General features: G+C 32.5%; 1 protein-coding gene and 1 long non-coding RNA gene across 2 annotated transcripts; both read left to right on the forward strand.

The window, feature by feature from the left end:
• The first annotated feature begins 9,670 nt into the window (after positions 1-9,670).
• Positions 9,671-11,990, forward strand: LOC117315901. Its single transcript, XM_033870318.1, has 4 exons — positions 9,671-9,800; positions 10,184-10,290; positions 10,746-10,839; positions 11,748-11,990. The coding sequence occupies exons 1-4, from the start codon at positions 9,746-9,748 to the stop codon at positions 11,915-11,917; spliced, it is 426 nt and encodes a 141-aa protein (XP_033726209.1). The 5' UTR covers positions 9,671-9,745; the 3' UTR covers positions 11,918-11,990.
• Positions 11,991-21,331: 9,341 nt separating this feature from the next.
• Positions 21,332-22,076, forward strand: LOC117316020. Its single transcript, XR_004529805.1, has 2 exons — positions 21,332-21,752; positions 21,793-22,076. It is a non-coding gene; the product is annotated as an uncharacterized LOC117316020 (long non-coding RNA).
• The last annotated feature ends 1,585 nt before the right edge of the window (positions 22,077-23,661 follow it).

Raw genomic sequence — 23,661 nt, forward strand, 5'->3', positions numbered from 1 at the left:
CGAGCATTGAATACATTTGTAGGTAACTCAGACGGGCATGGCTACATAAGGCTGGCGATCGTACAATTCGTCCACATTTCAAATCCTGCCTATATCAAAGAAAATGTTTCACTGACAGAACCAATTGTCTTCTTTATTTTAATATATCATACATACTGTAACTACGATACTTTAAGTGGATATACCACGCACACATGTATATAGAAGATAAATGATTGTTCGCGCACAGCGCCTAGCGAGAGCTTAACTAGAGTTCATGTGAAATATCACGTGACTTATTGCGAATCTACATCACCTTATACCAAAATAGATATAAACATTATTGCACTCATATTTTGCTCGGTTGTCATCGTTGTAAGCTTCGCAACTTGTAGATATGTACATATGTATGCAAAATAGATAAATATTGGTGGTTTGATATCTTAATCTTCCGTATGCTGCATAAACAGATGGTTTTGATTTCTATTATTCATGTAGTTAGTCTAATTGACATCCAAACTTAAATATTTCATCAACAATTATGTTTTCCCCCATGTTATTGTCACCAGCGAATATCAAATCTGAGAACTACCTTTTATTTGAAAATGGTCACCTTTAGGTCGAAACAGGCCAAATTGTGTCATGTTCCTCTTACATACGATCCAGGTACTGTATGTACAATGTACACCAAAAAGACAAAACAACTTAGAAATATATCAGAGTACTCAATCTAATTAAAATCAGATGTACATTTGCATTTTGCACTACGCTACTCTTCGTATGAACATTTTTAGATACAAGATGTTGTTTAAAAAATAACTTTGTGTTTAACCTTTTTCTATGATTATACTTTAAGATCCATAAAATGTATTTTTTGTTAAACTAAACTTGATTACTCGCGCTACCAAATTTTTCCTGATATGATACTTACACAAGCAGAAAACAAGTCAAGCAAGTGGATACGAAACACATTTTGTAAACATTACATTACATTCTGCGAACGTTTCTGATCAAATAAATATGAGTGCCTTCTTATTCATCGTTATATTTAAAAAAAAAAAAAAAATGTTACGGGAGCGGGATCGCTCGCTGAGCGGGTTTGCTGGCCCGCCGGAGCGGGATCGCTGACTGAGCGGGTTTGCTGGCCCGCCGGAGCGGGATCGCTGTCTGAGCGGGTTTGCAGACCTTCCGGAGCTGAATCGCTGGCTGAGCGGGGTTGCTGCCTTGTCAGAGCGGAATCGCTGCTTGAGCGGGATCACAGAGACATCGCTTGCGCGGGATTACGGCGGGATTGCAGCGGGGTTTTAATCCCCATCGCTCGACGGGCGGAAACGCGCTGTGAGCGTTTGAGTACCAAATCACCCTCCTCGTACTGTATGTCTACAAATCATTGCATAGGAACCCGTATTGTTCCCATGCTATATTTGCCAACCATTCATCTTGCTGCCATATCGACTATAACAACATTAAAACCACTGTTCAATACTTATGTTTACATTGTCTTACCATTTCCGTCAACTTTGAAAAACACTGAACCAACAAAAAAGATCCCGCCTTTTTTAATGTCACATGACCCACTGGGTGTTATAGCCTGAGGCACTGAGTGTTATAGGCGAATGGTTGCAACTGCCTCTTAGCATTGTGTCAATTGGGCAATGCGGAGCAAATGCAAATTTAATTCAATATCAACTAAAATTTAATATACATTACTGTTCTCCCTTTATTCATGAAATCATCAAATGCCATCGCGGTACTATTGATGTTGTTATGAACAACGTTTTATACACACTTTGTGCATTTTCGAACCGAACCAACCAACCATCACTTCGCCATCTTGTTTCGATTGGCAGTTTATTGATTAGTCAGTAATACTATGTTTTATAAGTATTTAATACCGTCCTGTAACGTAAATTCATCACAGGTGTTGTCACGTGATCGGCTAAAGTGTGTTATATTTTCTGGTTGAAAGCGTATTAAAAGAAACGATGTATATCCATATAATATAATAACTTAAGGTTATCTCCGGACAAGATCAAATACTGGAAATAAAAGAACGAACAATTACTATTATAAAATATTCGAATTAAAATGCCTGTTAGGGTAACACAATATTGAAATAACCTACAATTTGTTCACATTAATCGGGTAACAAAGCAGGTGATCTCAGAAAAAAAAAGAAAAACAAAACAAAAACAAAAAAACAAAAACAAAAACAAAGGGGGGGGGGGGGGAGGGGGGAGGGGGGAATGATTTGAATAAACAAAGGACACTAACATTTCCAAAAAGGTCGAATAAAACTTTTGAACATGTTCGAAAAGAATAAACCCAACATATTTTCGCCTTCTTCTTTCGATTTACATTTTAATTGATAAATAAGTAATAAGATGTTTTATAGGTACCTAATACTGTTCGATAACGTTAATTCAAATCGTCAGGTTTTTTGTTTTTTTTTTGGTTTTTTTTTTTTTTTTTTTGATCGGCTAAAGAGTGTTATATTTTCCGGTTGAAAGCGTATTAGAGGATATGATGTCTATCCAGAAAAAAAAGAAGAAAATAGAGGAGTAGATATCAAGTCAGGATTCAAATACTGGAAATAAACGAACGAGTAATGACCTACATTGTTGCAAAGAAATTGATTAAAATGTAGGATATTTATACACAAACAGCAACAAAAACAATAAGGCAAAAACAAAACAAAGCAAAAAACAAAAAACAAAAAGAAAGAAACAACTGAAATAAACAAAGGGCAATCACTTTTGCAAAAGTGATCGAATCAAACCAACATTGCATGATTATAATTAAAACCAGGTTCGGTCGGAAAATGTTGGAGTATATATCCGGATAAACAAAAGATTAACCCCGACGGATCTATAATGCACCGTACACATGTTGGGCTACTCATGGACTTGTCGATGAAGCTGTGGGACTTCTGCGCTAATATATTTTGTGACAATTGCTTTGAACGAACTACATCTAACGGATGGATGACACTTTCACATTTGAAACGATATTTATTTAATATACATTTCTGTGCGTTTGTCACAAATATCATCTAATGTTGATCTCTGTCCAGCTGTATTTGTGAAATGAACGTTATTTCATGCATATCGCTGTTATCACTGTACTTTTTTTCTGATGTACGTAATGTTATATATATCATTGTTCAACTGAATATTTCTTTTGAACGTAATTGTATGTATATCATTGTTCAACTGAATATTTCTGATGAAACGTAATTGTACGTATATCGTTGTTTAAATAAATATTTCTTATGAACGTCATTTAATGTACATGTATATCATTGTTCAAATGAAAATGTCCTATGAACGTCATTTAATGTATGTCGTTGTTCAACTGAATATTTCTTATGAATATAATTTTATGTACTAAGTATATCATTGTTCAACTGAATATTTCTTATGAACGTCATTCAATGAATATCGATGTACAACTGATGATTAAACGTTTCTACAGAACGTCATTTTATTAAATATCGCTGTTCAACAGTACGTTGGTAAATAACACAATCATGCTCGTACCTTCAACTATATTCATGCTTCACGCTCTATCAAACTGCGGCGCTGCGCCACCCAATTGCGCCTTCCAATTTCGTTAACCTTCTCCATGGGGTACTGTAATTCGCATTCATAGAAGAGGTTGGGTCGGAAAATGTAGGAGGATATCACCGGATAAACAAAAGATTAACCCCGACGGATCTATACTGCACCGTACATCTGTTGCGCTACTCTTGGACTTGTCGGAGATCCGGTGGAAGTTCTGCGATGATATATTGTGTCACAATCGCTTTGAACGAATTACATCTAACAGGATGGATGACACTTTTACATTTGAAATGATTTTCATTTAATGTACATTTCTATGCGTTTGTCACGAATATCATCTAATGTGGATCCCCGTCCGACTGTATTTGTGTAACTAACGTCATTGTATGCATATCGCTGTTATTCATGTACCATTTTTTGCAATGAACGTAATTTAATGTATATTATTGTACAACTGAATATTTCTTATGAACACAAGTCTACCATTGACGGACGGATGAGGACATACAATTATACAGCTATCAAATTTGGCGAGCTTATAAAAAGTGACACCATTGTAACATGAGAAATACAATCTCATCTCATATCTACACGAATACTTGTAAAGAGAGGGAACAAAGTTACGTTTTCCAATGTAAGAAACTATAAACGAATTATACTACAAACTGGAAAGACGTTACCAAATCACTCAAGCGTGAAAATCAGCACCATTGTCGAAAGAGCTTCGTGTGTTTTCTCTTAAAAGAACTCTGTTCTCGAATTATCCTCTGGATTACGACATATTGTCCTCACAAACAGTGGTCAAACACCATAAAACAACATAAAACCAAGCAATATGATGTCATTCCGTAATGACCTTGAAACGGGTCCAACAATACAAAACCAAACAATATATAGAGTCCATTCTGATACGACCTTGATAGGTATTCCTCTTATTCATTTATACATCATGAAAGTCGTTTCCCTGAAATCAGGACATACAAGTACAGTCAAACCTGCCTTAGCGACCACCTGAATTAAACGACTTCCTTTCATATGCGACCGTATTTTTTCCTCCCAGCGTTATTTACTATACTAGTGACCTGAATTAAGCGACAACCTGTCAGACGCGACTAACGACCATCATTTCCGTGTCCCAAATGCTGAAAAACGACTTTTTTCAGCGACTTTCCGAGCTTTAAAACGGAAGCAGAAGTCATAATCAAGAAGAAACCGGACGAACTTGTCTGCTTTTAAAGATTAAAAAATACTTCAGAAATGCATGAAATGTCTTATTCTGTCTCAAAAAATGTACTGAATTTATTATCTTTGCCCTGATAACACCCAGAAACGAACGAAACTACTTTACTTCTAAAGAATGAAAGGAGGAGATGGGATATGGCGAAAAAACGTCCTCGCCATTCAGACGATTTTCACGAAATTTTGATAGACAAAAATACAAACATTTGCTTGAGAAGTATGAAAAAGAGTGAATAAACAGTTAACTTACTGTTTAACTGAAATTTATGTTCTTTTTGAGACATTAGGACAGATATTTGCCAGTTAAAAACGTCTCCATCGTTATGAAGGAAATGCAGTTACGTAACTAATAATCCGGACGGAAGTCCGGACCAGAAATTCAGGAATGCAAAAAAAAAAAAAAAAATTTTTTTTTTTTTTTTTTTTTTGTAAATGTATCCGGCACTGGATATAATCAAATGAGCCATTCAAACTCTTTGATTATTTTTTGTGTTCTAAAATAAAAAAGATTATTGTAACATGCTAAAAGAATTTAAATATATATATTAATGAAAATAAAAGAAACTGAATTAAATTGATAAAAATAAATATTGTACTACATATGTAGAAATGGGGATATTTTTATATATTATCCATTATTATAAATATTTTATTTCATTAAGTGAATAGTGATTTTTCTTTTTCTTTTTTTTTTCTTTCATTTTCCTCAAGAGGTATCTAACAGATTTGATTATATTCACAATCTTAATTGATGACTGAAGTAATTCCTTTTCAAATATGTACTAATACTTGTAGCTGACAAATTTTAAATATGTGGCAGAATAATTATGAACTTTCATTTTCTTTGAACCTGGATTAAGAGACCACCTGTCATATGTGACCTTTTTTATTGACTCCCTTGGAAGGTCACATATGACAGGTTTGACTGTATTACATAGATTGTATGACTTCAAACCAAATACGTAACAAATCTAAGAAAATAATATGACAAGAGACAAATATGAAGACAAACAACAGTGAAACAGAATATTTCTTTTGAAATGGCTTTCATGCTAGGAAGTCAAGCTACATGTACTACTCATACAGCATGCTAATGAGAAGTATCATAAAGGCTGAAAAACAATATCAGAGTCTTGATGACGTGGTCTTGCGTGTGAAAATCGCGACAACACTGAAAAATCAACAAACGAGTCAGAAGAACACAGTCTATAACTGTAGGTCACTTATATTTCTCGAATAATCTTCGCGAACTTACCTCTTCAGCCAAATTCACGGATACACGATTTCTCGAACTCTGATCTTCGAGAGTCTGATCAAGTCTGATGAGGTTGTATGAGTCATCAACTCTGTAAGATTCCTATATCGGTAACCAATAGCCTGGCCGCCATCCGAAGGATAAAGAATCAAGAAATAAAGAATTTCAGCACCAGATCATTCTGTAAAACAAGCAGTCACCTCCACGGGGATATTTCCTAATCAATTTGTATAAAATATAATAACATTTACAAGAAGATATGAAAGTAAAGCAATACATTAAGGGTGGATGACTATAGTGTTCTGTAAATCACCTAGATTTTTAGGGAATAATTAATTTCTATAACTAACCACTTCAGACATGTTCTCGAATATAATATTTCGCGATCGCTGATCTAGACAAATTCGCGGATGATTAGCAATTAGGGTCATGACTTATAATTTGATTGATTTCAAGTGAAAACATTTTCACCGTTGTATATTTAATATATACTTACTCGGGTACACAGGAGAATCAGACAATTTCGCAAATTAAACTATTGCGTCACTTGCCATTAGTACCTATCGTTCTCGCTCTCATAACAACACTACCTGTGCCCAATGTTATATAAGAATATGATGGCCGAGTGGGAAGATACCGACTCTGATGTATGGACTCAACGGATCACTATCTCTAGCTCCCGATATTGACCTGCATCTCTCCTTCCTCCATTTTTGTCGCTATTTCATCGCAATAACACAGAAAAAAAGGGGAAAAAGCGAACCAAAACAATACTCTTGAAGCACCGGCCAAGCCATTTATATCGCATATGAAGTTAAACAGTATGTATGGGCCGTCACAAGCTCGCAGTGTTTTTCAGTGTAAATTTAAGCAACGATTCTTCGTCTCCTCTCGCGTCATTAATGTGCCTTACGTTGAAGAAATCGTTAATCCTTCGCTAGAAATATATTCCTTATATAGCGAAAGCAACAATCAATTTTGGTTAAATTTACTCTGTGTCTCGGTGACTGGATCAAAAAAGTCCATGCTCGTACCTTCCACTATATTCATGCTTCACGCTCTATCCAACTACGGCGCTGCGCCACCCAATTGCGCCTTCCAATTTCGTTAACCTTCTCCATGGGGTACTGTAATTCGCATTCATAGAATCAGGTCATTGTGAGCTACAATTTGATTTTTTTTTTTTGTCAATTTGTTTTCATTTCTAACATATCAATGTATCCAAATCATGAGGAAAAATTAGAAAAGAAAAGAAAAGAAAAAATCGTTCTGGTTCGTAAAAATCTGGAATTTTAGCAGACTTACCCTCAAGTTTACATTTATAACTCGAAATGGTCTCTGACCTGGTTTTATTTTCACGTCAAATCATGACCACTTAGCTTCAAGGTATTTGTATACAAAAAAAGTAAACTTATCGGTGATAGCCTAACTTAGCACTTTCCATCAGTCAATTGTCGGTTTTAACAATCGATCAAAAGTGAACGGACTAAGCTTAATACCATGTAACATATCCCATATTACAAAGTCAGCAACGAGTCCGTACTCTCAGCTCTAGGTTAATATGAACAGACCATATCCTCCCAAAGCAGACACATTTTCACTTCAAACATGAAGCCTACACAAAGGAGGCCATTTTTAAATGATCATATATTGTACATGTTTAACAATACACCGTGTACGTGTTGATAGGATTTAAACAATACATAGGAGAGGACTTCGATCAATTACCTTAGCTGTTGATAAGACGTTAAACAATACATAAGTATTGCTTACCTAAAACTGTCGTAGCTGTTGATAGGACGTTAAACACTTCACAGGGAAGGCATTCGTACACCCCTTTACTCCTAGGATTTTTTAATGGAACTAAAAAAAATCCGACATTTTGGTTAATCATGATTTTTCACCATTTTGCATCAATTTTTTTGGTAAGCAATCCATATATATTTAGTAACAATTTTTTTTTTGCATTATTGAAGTTAACATGGTAACTAAAATTTGTGATTTTAAAAAGTCGCTTATGTCATATGTTTATACATTTTAAGCCGATGAGAGTGAATTAAGTGCTAAATTATAAAAGTAATGTTATATCAGACTCTTGAAAAAGGGGGACAAATATAAATCAAAGTAGTATTTTATATTTATCTGCAGTTGTTGTCATGGTTCCCGACTACAATTAAAAGCAGTGATTTTTGTTAAAGTTTGTATTTCTGTTTTATCTGCCTAGCCTTCGTTGGAAAAAAAAATGGTTTGTATTACATGCATGATGGTTTAGTCAGCGGTCTCTATATATATACTGAAACTTGTAAAAGGGACCTATCCAGAAATTGTGGCAATTTTTTAGAATTTGTAACGTTACCATTGCAACTAGAATTGAAAATAGGTAAAAATGCAATATTTTACTTTTAAAAAACCCATGCATATGTGTCCTTTCTAAATAAAAATGTAAAAATTTGCAGCTTAGACTGCTGTATGAGGATTATAAACGTTAATCGTAAATCAGATTTTATAATGAGGTTCATTTTTTTATGGTTTTAACATTGATAATTAATTTTTAAAAAGTTATATTTATTCATTTCCTATTTTATAATTGTAGTCAACAGCTAATATGTGTCTCCAAATCATGATATTGAAGCTGATTTCATCAATGTGAATTTTAGCATTATGAAGGAAATGTAAAATTGCTATTTCTTTCTCCGTATGTAAAATTTGCATCTATCTTTAGTTGCCATGGTTACCACTTGAGCAGGAGACCATTTTAATGTCTCATATTCTCTTCACTTGTTGTATTTGTTTTAGTTTCTCAATACTTATCATAATAAGACACCCGTTCACAGAGATATGATGATTGCCAAAAAGGTCATACTAACTAATATGTGGTATTACTAGTATAATAAAACAGATTATACTGATAAAAACTAAACTTACTGAAGGCATACATGTCAAATGGTTATAACTATCTTTGTTCATCATTCTCTGTGTGTATGTCTTCCAGGTAGAGAAGTCCTAGACTTTATTCACAGAAAATACACATGTAGAAATATAGACAAAAAGGGAATTGATGAAATATTCACTTAAAATTTGTTTGGTTACATTTTTCTTATGGATTATAAAGAATTCTGAACTTTATTTAGTATGATTGGCCAGATAAGCCATATTTTGTATAAATATGTATAAATGATGTATGATATATTGATTTTGTACCATGTTTTTGAAAATAATAATTGATTCCTTAAATTGTCATTGCTGTTTTATTAAAATTATTATTTGATAATTTAAATAATAAAGTGTTTCGTTACTGATTGTAATTTTCTATCACCATGTACAATTTTGAAGTAAGTGTAGAAAGAGCCGATTTGGGTTAGCTTTGGTTTTATTTGTTTAACGTCCTATCAGCAGCTAAACAGACAGTCAAACATACGGACAAAAAAGACGACCCTTCCATAGGAATATCAAACGTACCATATACGATGATCATATAAAATATACCTTTATAATAACCCAGGCTGGTGTCATCTTTGGTGAACTTTAATGTATAATTATAACCTATAATTAAAGGAGTTCTTCCTTTTATCTTAACATCTGTTACACATTAATTAAACATTGATGGTTTGGGAGTTTGCCAAATGTCCAGGACAATTTCCTATAAAAGGTGATAGCGAAACGTTGTCCACATTCACTTCGTTGACTCTGCTCGTATTCAGACGTCAATATGAATACGCTTGTTGCCCTGCTGATCCTGGGATGTGCAGTTTTCTGCGTTGCCGGTAAGTCATATTTTGAATTCTGAACACTTTTGTGTAGCAAGCTTTTGCCAACCTTTTGAAACCAACTTTGAACTCTTACTAACGAATGTCTCTGTCCATGACAGGTATATACTGTTTATATGCTTCTTTTCTAATATTGTACTGTCTTACTTGCGTTTTATAGCAACAAAAGCTAACATTTATGTTAGATTTTTAATTGGGGCACATACAAGGTTTGAAAATATCAAATATCTTTAATTGATTACATAAATGAGCTGCACAAAGCTGGTAAGTCATAACCATGTACCTCAATAATGAACGTCAATCTAAAAGGTTTCTTTCTATTGGCTTACAATCAAATAACAAGCATAACTGATGACATTTAACTGCCATTACTATTACAGAGGGGTGGAAAGTGGAAGGGTACCGTAATGACAAAGCTAGAATTAAATTGGGTGTGTTCATGCGAAGAAGTCCTAATGATCCCGGTTATACACGGGGACACGCTCAGGTGAGTGAACCTTGCATGTCTCCTATCAGGCTAGGCATCCATTGCTTTGCAACCAGAGTGTTTTGTGGATGTGTTGTCTAGATAGTTTTAATGTTAAAGCATTGATAGTTTTAACGGTTACAACTTGCTTCAGATACTTCTTCTGTTATGATTTAAATTCAGGCGGCTTTCTTATCATAATCGAATTGATTTTTTCATGCTGGAAAATAACAATGACATATTTTATATTTTATTTTTGTCATAGTGTTCAGCTTAAAAATAAATTAAACGAAACATGTCTTAATCATTTATCTAGTTATTCATTGAACGTTTAGTCCTTTTCATACGACGTTTGGAAATATTGATGATTTCAATAATTGCAATTACAGAGGATTAGTCCATGTATTATATTAGTAGTCGACCAATGGCATATATATAAGTTACATGGTTCTCGATGTTATTGTTGCAATTTCTAGGGAATATGCAAACACCATAAAGCTAGTTTGATCACTAATATGAGGGTGATCCGAGGATTTGGAGGATACCTCTTTCGTCGCTGGAACAGAATAAGTAAGTAATCAATAAATGCAAAATATATTAAATGGTTAAACTTATTGTTCAAGACAGTAGAAATAAGCATTAAAATGGTTTTGAAAAGATATCACGGAATCTGTGTAAAGAAAGGGAATTCAAATCACCTACATGTTCAACGATTTAAGCATGTCCTAATGTTGAAGTATTTCATTCTGAGATATGACTGAAAATGAAATATTGCTATTCATAATCTAGATTAGAAAAAATCATTATTAAGAAAGAAGTTTTGATTAAAGACCACTTAGGATTATTGAATGTGAAGATAATTGGTTTTCTTATTCACTGATTGTTCATCATCATATGCCATCTATTAGTCATTATCTATAATACGCACCCTATATTGATCTACCTAAGGTGATTTCAGGTATTTTGCCATCTTACCATGTAGAAATAGGGAAATAAAATGTTTATAGAATCTTACTGCATGTATAAAAAGTTAATAACGCCGACTTCAAAATCTAGGATAGTTCTGCTTTGTATTTTGTTCAGAGGATATTTGACAGCACAGGTGTAAGGTCCGTTATATCCAGCGTATCGTAGAAGGCAACTTAAAATAAGAACCCTGCATAATCAGGGATTTTCTTCCATATCTTATATTTAGGGGACATTGAAGAAACTAAAATATATATTTTGTGTCTCACAGCACTTGGTATGTTATATTTTCCCTTTCTTTCCTCAATACTCTGTATTTCTTTGGAATTTTAAGCGAGGACGTTAAACAGCTGAAAAGAACGCATTTTTTTCCATTCTCTGTTTTCCTGCTTATTTTAATGAGAACACATACATGTCTGTGCGTGTATTCCCTCATAAATGGGATTATTACAAAGCAAAGCTTTACTTCGGACCAGTCTAGGACCATTGATAATCATTTATTTTTCTCGCAGGGGCAACATACACACGACATATCCAATTCTTCTTAACCGGACGGCAATTTAGGAGAGCTGGGAAGAGAATACTTATGCTTATGACTCGCAAATCTGCATTTCAACGTCCCGTTTATTTCGCAAAACGTCTGACAGCTGACATCGCCTTCATTTGCGTTAAAAAATATTAAATATTCGGATGGTTTGTGTCGCTTGTTTCGTATAATTGTCATATAGATAACAAGTAAAAACAACTTCTGTCAATTCTGTTTTGTGTTGTTATTTCTAATTTTAAAATCTGTTTAGCTCATCAGAGCTATGTAACGGAAGGATGCCTAAATTATATCTCATATGCTTCTCAGAATGATCCCACGATTGCAGGAGACGGTACAATGTTATGATAGACAGACGGCACGCGCTATGACGCTACTCAAAGGGGCGTAGCTAGGCCAACACAAATGGGTAAGCCCAGGTGAGGGGTGTGGGGGCCGCCAAGGCGGTGGGAGATTATGGGGCGAAGCCCCCCGACGGAAAATGAATTTAAAGATTTAAGGAGGGTTTGAAAATTGATTTCCGAGATAGTAATTTCAAAATATGTTTAATTCAAAATTATACTGAACTACAAGTTTTCCGGTATAAACATATAATTAATGTTCATTTGTTTCTATAGTTTAGACAAAAGACAATTGTCTCTAAATTTAGAGACATTTTCAATTTGAGTCTAGGTAATTCGGGCCTTTCTGGGACAATTTGTGGTCGGAACATGTAGGTCCGACTTTGCCATGTGTCTGTGGTACGTTACTTGGGCCAGGACATGAGCTATCAGCAGACTGGTTTAACTTTTTAGTCGCTGATTCTCCTTCTTTTGGTTTGAAGAGTGTTTCCATCCTGGGCGCATTTTATTTTAAGCCTTCTTCATTTTGAATAGATACACTTTTCAACATTACACAACCGGAAACAGGGGGTTGACAATGATAGACAAATATGATGTGATAGCTAATCCAGAATGCACTAGACCTCTATTTATTTATTTTATTTTATTTTACAATATATAGCACACAGTGGTACATTTTCTGGAATTATCAATCATTTGGTTATAATATTAAATCCAAATTCCTATATCGCTAACAAAATTTTGTAACAGGAGAGAAGAAAATGTAGCGGCCAGACAGGGGTTCGAACCCGAAGTAAAGCTTTGCTTTGTAATAATCCCATTTATGAGGGAATACACGCACAGACATGTATGTGTTCTCATTAAAATAAGCAGGAAAACAGAGAATGGAAAAAAAAGCGCTGTTAAATATCCTCGGAACAAAATATAAAGCAGAACTATCCTAGATTTTGAAGTCGGCCCAGAGTTATTAACTTTTTATACATGCAGTGAGATTCTATAAACATTTTATTTCCCTATTTCTACATGATAAGATGGCAAAATACCTGAAATCACCTTAGGTAGATCAATATAGGGTGCGTATTATAGATAATGACTAATAGATGGCATATGATGATGAACAATCAGTGAATAAGAAAACCAATTATCTTCACATTCAATAATCCTAAGTGGTCTTTAATCAAAACTTCTTTCTTAATAATGATTTTTTCTAATCTAGATTATGAATAGCAATATTTCATTTTCAGTCATATCTCAGAATGAAATACTTCAACATTAGGACATGCTTAAATCGTTGAACATGTAGGTGATTTGAATTTCCTTTCTTTACACAGATTCCGTGATATCTTTTCAAAACCATCTTAATGCTTATTTCTACTGTCTTGAACAATAAGTTTAACCATTTAATATATTTTGCATTTATTGATTACTTACTTATTCTGTTCCAGCGACGAAAGAGGTATCCTCCAAATCCTCGGATCACCCTCATATTAGTGATCAAACTAGCTTTATGGTGTTTGCATATTCCCTAGAAATTGCAACAATAACATCGAGAACCATGTAACTTATATATATGCAATTGGTCGACTACTAATATAATACATGGACTAATCCTCTGTAATTGCCATTATTGAAATCATCAATAGTTCCATACGTCGTATGAAAAGGACTAAACGTTCAATGAATAACTAGATAAATGATTAAGACATGTTTCGTTTCATTTATTTTTAAGCTGAACACTATGACAAAAATAAAATATAAAATATGTCATTGTTATTTTCCAGCATGAAAAAATCAATTCGATTATGATAAGAAAGCCGCCTGAATTTAAATCATAACAGAAGAAGTATCTGACGCAAGTTGTAACCGTTAAAACTATCTAGACAACACATCCACAAAACACTCTGGTTGCAAAGCAATGGATGCCTAGCCTGATATGAGACATGCAAGGTTCACTCACCTGAGCGTGTCCCCGTGTATAACCGGGATCATTACGACTTCTTCGCATGAACACACCCAATCTAATTCTAGGTTTGCCATTACGGTACCCTTCCACTTTCCACCCCTCTGTAATAGTAATGGCAGTTAAATGTCATCAATTATGCTTGTTATTTGATTGTAAGCCAATAGAAAGAAACCTTTTAGATTGACGTTCATTATTGAGGTACATGGTTATGACTTACCAGCTTTGTGCAGCTCATTTATGTAATAAATTAAAGATATTTGATATTTTCAAACCTTGTATGTGCCCCAATTAAAAATCTAACATAAATGTTAGCTTTTGTTGCTATAAAATGCAAGTAAGACAGTACAATATTAGAAAATAAGCATATCAACAGTATATACCTGTCATGGACAGAGACATTCGTTAGTAAGAGTTCAAAGTTGGTTTCAAATGGTTGGCAAAAGCTTGCTACACAAAAGTGTTCAGAATTCAAAATATGACTTACCGGCAACGCAGAAAACTGCACATCCCAGGATCAGCAGGGCAACAAGCGTATTCATATTGACGTCTGAATACGAGCAGAGTCAACGAAGTGAATGTGGACAACGTTTCGCTATCACCTTTTATAGGAAATTGTCCTGGACATTTGGCAAACTCCCAAACCATCAATGTTTAATTAATGTGTAACAGATGTTAAGATAAAAGGAAAAACTCATTTGATTATAGGTTATAATTATACATTAAAGTTCACCTACGATGACACCAGCCTGGGTTATTATAAAGGTATATTTTATATGATCATCATATATGGTACGTTTAATTTTCCTATGGAAGGGTCGTCTTTTTTGTCCGTATGTTTGACTGTCTGTTTAGCTGCTGATAGGACGTTAAACAAATAAAACCAAAGCTAACCCAAATCGGCTCTTTCTACACTTACTTCAAAATTGTACATGGTGATAGAAAATTACAATCAGTAACGAAACACATTATTATTTAAATTATCAAATAATAATTTTAATAAAACAGCAATGACAATTTAAGGAATCAATTATTATTTTCAAAAACATGGTACAAAATCGATATATCATACATCATTTATACATATTTATACAAAATATGGCTTATCTGGCCAATCATACTAAATAAAGTTCAGAATTCTTTATAATCTATAAGAAAAATGTAACCACACAAATTTTAAGTGAATATTTCATCAATTCCTTTTTGTCTATATTTCTACATGTGTATTTTCTGTGAATAAAGTCTAGGACTTCTCTACCCGGAAGACATACAGACACAGAATGATGAGCCAAGATGGTTATAACCATTAGACATGCATGCCTTCAATATTTTTTTGTTTTTATCAGTATAATCTGTTTTATTATACTAGTAATACCACATATTAGTTAGTATGACCTTTTTGGCAATCATCATATCTCTGTGAACGGGTGTCTTATTATGATAAGTATTGAGAAACTAAAACAAATACAACAAGTGAAGAGGATATGAGACATTAAAATGGTCTCCTGCTCAAGTGGTAACCATAGCAACTAAAGATAGATGCAAGTTGTACATACGGAGAAAGAAATAGCAATTTTACATTTCCTTCATAATGGTAAAATTCACATTGATGAAATCAGCTTCAATATCATGATTTGGAAACACATATTAGCTGTTGACTAAAATTATAAAATAGGAAATGAATAAATATAACTTTTTAAAAATTAATTATCAATGTTAAAACCATAAAAAATGAACTTAATTATAAAATCTGATTTACGATTAACATTTATAATCCTAATACAACATCGTGACCAGAAGAACAGGTTATCTCCCTTTATCTTTCCCTGGTGAAAAATAGGTAATTAGCAGATTTTAACTTGTTTTAAGTCAATCTGACCATACTTTATGCAAATGAAGCTTAATTAAGCATAATAAATCATGTTTTTCTCTTTTAATAACTTTTTCAACCCTTTTATCACATAGCAGTTTGCCCGGTCTCTGAAAAATAACTGGTATCTCTTAGTTTGATGCTGGTTCTCATTGTAGTAGTTGGTGACTACATAACTGAACAACATGCAGATGGACTGTTGTATGCAGGCATCCAGAACACAACCACGACAGCACTGAAAATAAATATCTTACTCTTACATGTTTGTTTTTTATGTTTCCTGTGATGATCACCCTTTTATTTAGAGGTGGGTCTCTTTGTAGTAGTTTGTGAATACCTCACTGAACAACACATTGGCGGCCCGTTACACGCCATCAACAGTAATGAAAGTACTTAAAAGTGTCTTGTCCTGGGACAACTATGACAGCATAGACCAGGCTGATTTTCACCTTCCTTCTCTATAAGTAAACATCTACGGGATAACTGTGCAAACTTTTTCAATATTTCTTGCATAAGCTATCTTAATGTTACAAATTACTCTAACAAAGAATTGAAAAATGTGGAAGATAGTGTTTTCTCAATATCTGAATAGCTTGAAATTGAGAGAATAGTTCTACAATATGATATTAAAACCAGATTTTGGGCTAAGTTTCAAAATATTTTGATTTAATTTTTTTTTAAGTAAAATTTAAAAATATAGGAAAATTTACTGCTGTGTGAGGCCTTCGATCACTTAATTTTTCTTGTTTCTACAGTAAGAAAAAGTTACAGTTGTAAAAGACGGTTATTTATTAAATGCAAACCAGATTGCTGGCAAAGTTTCAAAATATTTCAATTTATGTTTTCTTCAGTAGAACATAACAGGGAAATTGATTGCGGTCAGGGGCCTGCAAAGTGGAATGCGCCACCTGATGTAACTATTTTTTTCCGTGGCAGTGTGGGCCGTAAACAGAAACACATTGCAAACAGTTTACACAGGCCCCTGTGTATTCTACCTGTGTGCAGATGGCATTTCGAAGACTATTTTGTAAAATTTTGATAATTAAATCCTGTTATTTAATTCTTTGATTTCGTTAAATAAGATCTATAAAACCTTTTGTAGTAAGTTAAAATAAATCTAAATACTAAAGTAATAAAACTAATACAGTATATGGTTCCCCACCTATAATACCTATAAAGTTGACTTAATGAGACATATATATATATAAATTTTCAATTTTTTTTTTTTCAGTTTAAACTTACAATTTGTCAGAATTTGTTTCTTGCACATTCTTTTCTTCGACATATGTAAGCGAAAGCTTTAATCAAATATGTTACAGTTAGTATATTATTTGAGGCAAGGATATTTCAAAATTTACTTATTTTTACCTGTACGCAGATGACATTTCCAAGGGGATTATTTTGCAAACTTATGATTACAAGGTAAATCCTATTAATTCTTTAACTGTGTCTGGTTATTTTCTATAATACCTTTTGTATTAAATGTGAGATTATTTTAAAATCAAAGTATCAAAACAAATTATGTCACCTTTATAACATGGTTTTTAAACAAAAACTACTGAATTTAACTTAATATGACATAATAATTAAGTTGTTTAAGTATAATTTTTTTATAACAGATTTCTCGCAATGTAACTAAATGTGCGAAATGTATCAATTCATAATTGACATTATTTTAGTACTTTATAATTTTGTAAGAACAAGTTTATGTAAACAAATGTTGAAATATGTTGATATAGTATTTTAGGTGAAGTGATATTTGAAAATTTACTAATTTCTACCTGTGTGCATATATATATGACATTTGAAGAAAAACTTCTTATAGAATGATGATAAAATATTGGCAATTCTTCAATGTTGTCGAGTAATTTTCTATAATACCATTTAATATGTTGATATTGATTTAAATTCAAAAGATGGAAAAAAAACACCGTTCCACATCCTAAATTTGTTAATTGTGATATAATAATTGACATAATTTAAGTAAAATTTTGTCAGAATAGGTTTCTCACACAGAGTTTTCTTTGGCACATGTACATGTAAGCAAAAGGTTGAAATATGTTGACATGGAATTTATAATAAAGCAACTTAGAGATGTGGTTGAAAATACTAATTTGTGAATTTTTTAGGTAAACTACACCGTAGTTTGTTAAATTGTGATAGTTAAAGCCTGATAACTGTTTCAGTCTTTGATTTTGTCAAATAATTTTCCATCTTATAAATCTGAATAGGTTAAAATTAGTTAAATTTCAAAAGATGAAAATATACATGACATGTATCTTTCTACACCCAAACAGAGACTTGTATATCTGATATACAAGTATCTGACCCAAAGTAACTGAATTTAACTTGATATGACATAATAATTGAAAATATTTTAGCATGAATTGATCAGAACCGCTTTCTTGCATATTTATTTCTTCGGTGCATGAAAATGAATAGTTTAAATATGTTGTATTGTATTTGAGGCAAATATATTTAAAAATTTACTTCATTTATTCATTTATGCAAAAGATGATATAATTTGACCCTGTCCTAAGAACCATCTCAATAAAGGGCAGGTCACAGACTTTTACACTTTGTATATCAAAATCTAAAGCATTTGAATATAAATATTTCATTAAAAAATGAGAAAAGAAGTCTATTATTGAAAACAAATTGTTCAATATACTGTTAGTGTGTACTGAAGTACATGTACAGAAGTCCCTGCAAGTTTGTGTCATCGTAAGCTAAAAATATGTACGTGATACGATTCTCGAAACGGTGCTACTCGACATAAACAAATATCAGCTGATCATGATCAAGATATCAAAACATCAACATGCATCAACTAACGAAACAGTAATTTCTTTAAACAGACAAACAATAAAGAAAATATATATAAGGCCTGCATATTTAAACGTCGTCTGTCTCTAAAACGTTAATTAATGATCACGTATGACATTTACAGAACTGCAGAAGGCATACCCGAAGTTTTTATCGAAAATAATTTGAACGCTGGTCTGGGTTGACGATGCATTCTGAGCCAGTCAAGCAACACATTTGGTCATAGTAGAACATTCTATCACTTCCAATGTCACCTTTGATATGATAGAATATTAAAAAGTCATGGTCCTGACGGTAAAATGTAATACAACTCATTTTGACTGTAGCTTAATCCTAGAGTTAAACGAGTAAGCGGCGTGAAGTCCCCGGTGTTATTCTATCCGGAACTCCCCGGGGAATCATTTCAGTGACAATACCCGATGAGTTCAGGATGGCGTTTTTCCTTTATATATGCGGTCTAGCCGACCAAACCAGTTGTGTCAATAGTTTCTATTACGTATAAATTTCATACATCAATCTAAACGGACCTGTGTATGTTTCTGCAGGCTTTGAAAGACATCATTACGATGATTCGCCCTAAACAAAAATAAAGCCAGCTGATCCATAATTATTTTAATGCTAATAACTTTATATGCCTATCCGGTCTATCTGTTCAACCGCTAAACGGAATGGAAACGCCCGGTCATACGTCATCAAAACAGTCGGTCTATTTATAGGAAAATACCCCTGTCGAGTGGAAAAATACTGAGAAGGTCGAAAAAATAGGCCATTTTCAAAACAATCTTGTGACCGTTCTGTTAAAGATATCGAAAAACGAAAAATACTGTTTTCTTTAGGAAACATTTATCTATATATACGTGCATTGTATTTGTTTCTGGATATTTTTTTTTAATTTTGAGGGCGGTTTAAACAGAACCTCTTAGTCAAAATGACGATTTTGGCATGTTTGACCCAAAATATCTCATAAGTATCAATTTCCACAGGGACACCAGATACATCCAGACCTAGATGGAGCCGAGTTTTACAATGGTTCAAAACCCCATCAAAATTGTATGTGTCAGTTTTACCGTCCTCAAAGAGCCATTATATCCGGCAAAAACGGTGAATTCTCTCGTACCTTCATTTCGTTCCGTAAGGAACGATAACGAGTTATCGCCCTTTACTACACTCCATTCTTTACTGAACAAATGATTAAACAAAGTATCAATACAAATAACACACTATAGTTCGTCTCTATGAATCTTTTTTTGTTTTGTTGTTTTTTGTTGTTGTTTTTATTTACAAAAGAGTACCATTACGTGTTATACGGTCATTATGTAAAACATCACAAAAATGATACAACTCAATAGTATATTTTGATCTTAAGTTGACACATAATCTGTATAAAGAATAAAAGCCTTTTTAGAGAAATATAACATGATTTATATATTTACCATCCATTGAACAAAGACGACCGAGAAACAAAAGTTTTCGTACGACATTGTAACCTATGTAGGTCCATCTAATTAAGGAGTTTGCTTTTTCAGATCCAGTTTTTATGTTTAAACATTGCTTGAATTTTACGATAAAGTTTTTGGATGCACTCTAATGATTCACACTGTTATCCGTACAGGGAAAGCCAAAAAGCATTAGCCTTAATGTTAGTAACTGTTGAAATCATTAAAGGTCCTAGGATGAACACAAGATAGAAAAAGATTCATTGATTCACTTTTAATTTTTTAAATGCCGACTCAGTTCTGTCTGTTGATCAAAGTTTAAAATTGAATACAATACTAACATGTGTCCATGCGTTTAACAACTGGTGATGTTTTACCATATGAATACATTCATGATAAAATTAGTGTATACATACAGTAAATTCTGTCTTTAAAAAAAAACAATATCAACTTCTATCCACAGAGAATGGAAATATCCATTTGCAGCTGCATTTTTCGGCAATTGTAACCATATTTTGTAAACCAATACTTACTAAAACATATGTCATCAGCTTTTTTAGGGAAAATAACCTTGAAAGCAATTACAAAAAATTTCATTCTCTGTTGAGACTATCTTTTATAGTAAATCTTTAATAAAATCGAGACATATTTCTGAAAATATGGCCCATCTTGTAAGATATATCTCTCTGTATTAACTGGTAATGGCTGGTTACCCTGAAAGGTAACGTAACAAATTTAGTTTAGTTTTTTCCTAATATGGTCCAAAGTTTACCCTTTAGTCTCATTTGGGAAGCAACTCTCCTTACCGTATATATTCTGTTCTATAAAATGCAACGACTGAATCGGAGTTATTTACTGACTTTACTGTATTAATTACATATAAACCGTCATTTTTCCATTTGGAAACATGTCTGGATCACCTAAAAACATTGTAAGAAACAATGCCCTTGCAAGTGAAGCAAAAACTGTTCCTTTTTTCCATTATTCTGTTACATGTTGAACATATACAATGAAATTGAAGAATTAATATGTATGAAGGCAAAGCCTTGGAAGAGCACAGCTAATCTAATTGTCAATTGTATACGTGTATATATATATATATGTTTATGTAATATATATGTAATTTTTTTCATTATATTAGCAGATTTATGAAAATCACAAGGCCATGATAAGTCATCAAAAGGCCTTATATAAAAAGAATTATACAGAACTATATATCTCATCTTTCCCGCTTTATCAATAACATCTTTCAATTTATGGAGTAGTGTTCAAGTAATTAAATAATATCAGTAACCAGTGTTCAGTGAGACATTGAGATAGGGTGAAAACTGAACTTTAATGAAAATTCTCAAAATTCAGTTTTGAGGCAAAAATATGTGAATCTGTAAAGACATTTAAGTTTCAATTAGATTAATATTGCTTTTATAACACAGTTTAAAGTGAATCTGAACATAACTTCACAAAATTCCCTGTTAGTATATATCTTTATTTTACCCAAAAATAGGTGGACCTGGAAAAAAATCCTCTAAATGATGGATAGGTGCGCGTGCATGTACAGTATAGGTGCATGTACAGTATAGGTGCATGCACAACAGTATATATGATTGTATCAGTACCCTCACCAGTTTCAATTCAATCTGACAGCATACAACTCAATAACACTGTCAAATGTGGACTTTAAACAAATATTGACGCCACTGCTATTAAATATTTGTAGTGATGGTTGTAAACTCGCTTTTATTTAATAAATTAATTGAACAAATTAAATAAGGCCAAAAAGTGTAATTTCTGTATATGAATTAAATAATTATTTCTATAACCCATCCCTATAGGGTAACAGAACAGGACACCCTGTGGTAAAAAAAAAAAGAAAAGAAAAAATCTAATATTTTGAAAAGTACCTTAATCAAGTCTCTTTCATCCATGAAGGATATGTTTGATTTCTTCATATCTGGAAGTTTAGAAGTTCCGTCAATTTTACACTTTTTGGTCCCACTACTCAGGCCACTGTGGATCAGTCATAGTGCCAATATATATATATATATATTTAATCGATTCACAAAGTTTCTACAAGTTTTATTCTATATATATGTATATACACATGTACATAAATATATAAACATATATACTATTGCACAGATATCCCATTCTGATACTTAAAGTTAAAGTTTGTGTTATTTCCAATAGCAATATTCAATATAATTTCTGTTTTTGTATTGAGTTAACTAATTTCATTTCAAAATATTTTATTCAATAAATCATTTGAATTAATTTGAATATAATATTTCATAATATAGATATATATACAAATTGGATTGGACAACAGGCTTAGCCTATACAGGTCCTTTCCATACTTCCGTTAACATAAATATTATTAATAATTTTAGTGGTATAGTTGTAAATATAATTATGTAGAGAAAAAGTAAAATGGAATGTTTATTATCAATTTATGGAAAAGAAAGATCATAACTAAGAGGAGAATTTTGCTTTATAATAGAGAATAACTTATTGAAGAGAATGTCTAACAAAGAAGAGAAAAGATTAACCAAAAATTAAATATATAGATAAGTAGAAAAATGAAAAATAGATATAACAGTAGTTAATGGAGATGATGAGTAAACAAAAAGAAAAAAAAGAAAAAGAGAAAACCATCACCTATCTTCATACATACATACATACATACATACATACATACATACATACATACATACATACGTATATACATACATACATACATACATACATACATACATACATACTTACATACATACATACATACATACATACATACATACATACATACATATATACCAATGTTCTCGATATCCCTATACTCGTTCACACACACATACATTTAAATTTATACATATAATTATACATTCTCATACATACTACCACATATAAATATACTGTGTTATATAACATGGTGTGTTTATATACTATGAATTACTTATAAGTTGTAAATCTTTTTGTTTTTTTTTTAAATATGAACTTGTATGAAATAAAATAATTTCATTAATTTCATTTGACTTCTCCAGAGAGCCACTTAATAAAATATTCACATTTACCAAACCAATAATATTAAATACTGTGTATATATGTAATCTAAATTCATTATATAAAGGACATTCTAGAAAAAAATGTTCAACATTTTCTAATGGTGCACCACATTCACAGGGACAATCATCAGTCAGGTGATCAATAAATTTATCATGTTGTAAGTCACTTGCATTATTTCTTAATTGACATAGTAATATATTAAGATTCCTAGGGTTACAGTTAATAAAAGTTTCAGAAATTGTTGTTGGAAATAATGTTTTTATCTTTGATTTAAAACTTGAAATAGAGACAGAGTTTCTTAATGAGTCATCAATATTGTTCCATTGTCTCATCGTAGACGGGAAAAAACTGTTAGTATAGTTGTTAGTCCTAGTTTGTGGTATATTAAA

Source organism: Pecten maximus, chromosome 17 (assembly GCF_902652985.1).
Source record: "Pecten maximus chromosome 17, xPecMax1.1, whole genome shotgun sequence".
Classification (NCBI taxonomy): Eukaryota; Metazoa; Mollusca; class Bivalvia; order Pectinida; family Pectinidae; genus Pecten; species Pecten maximus.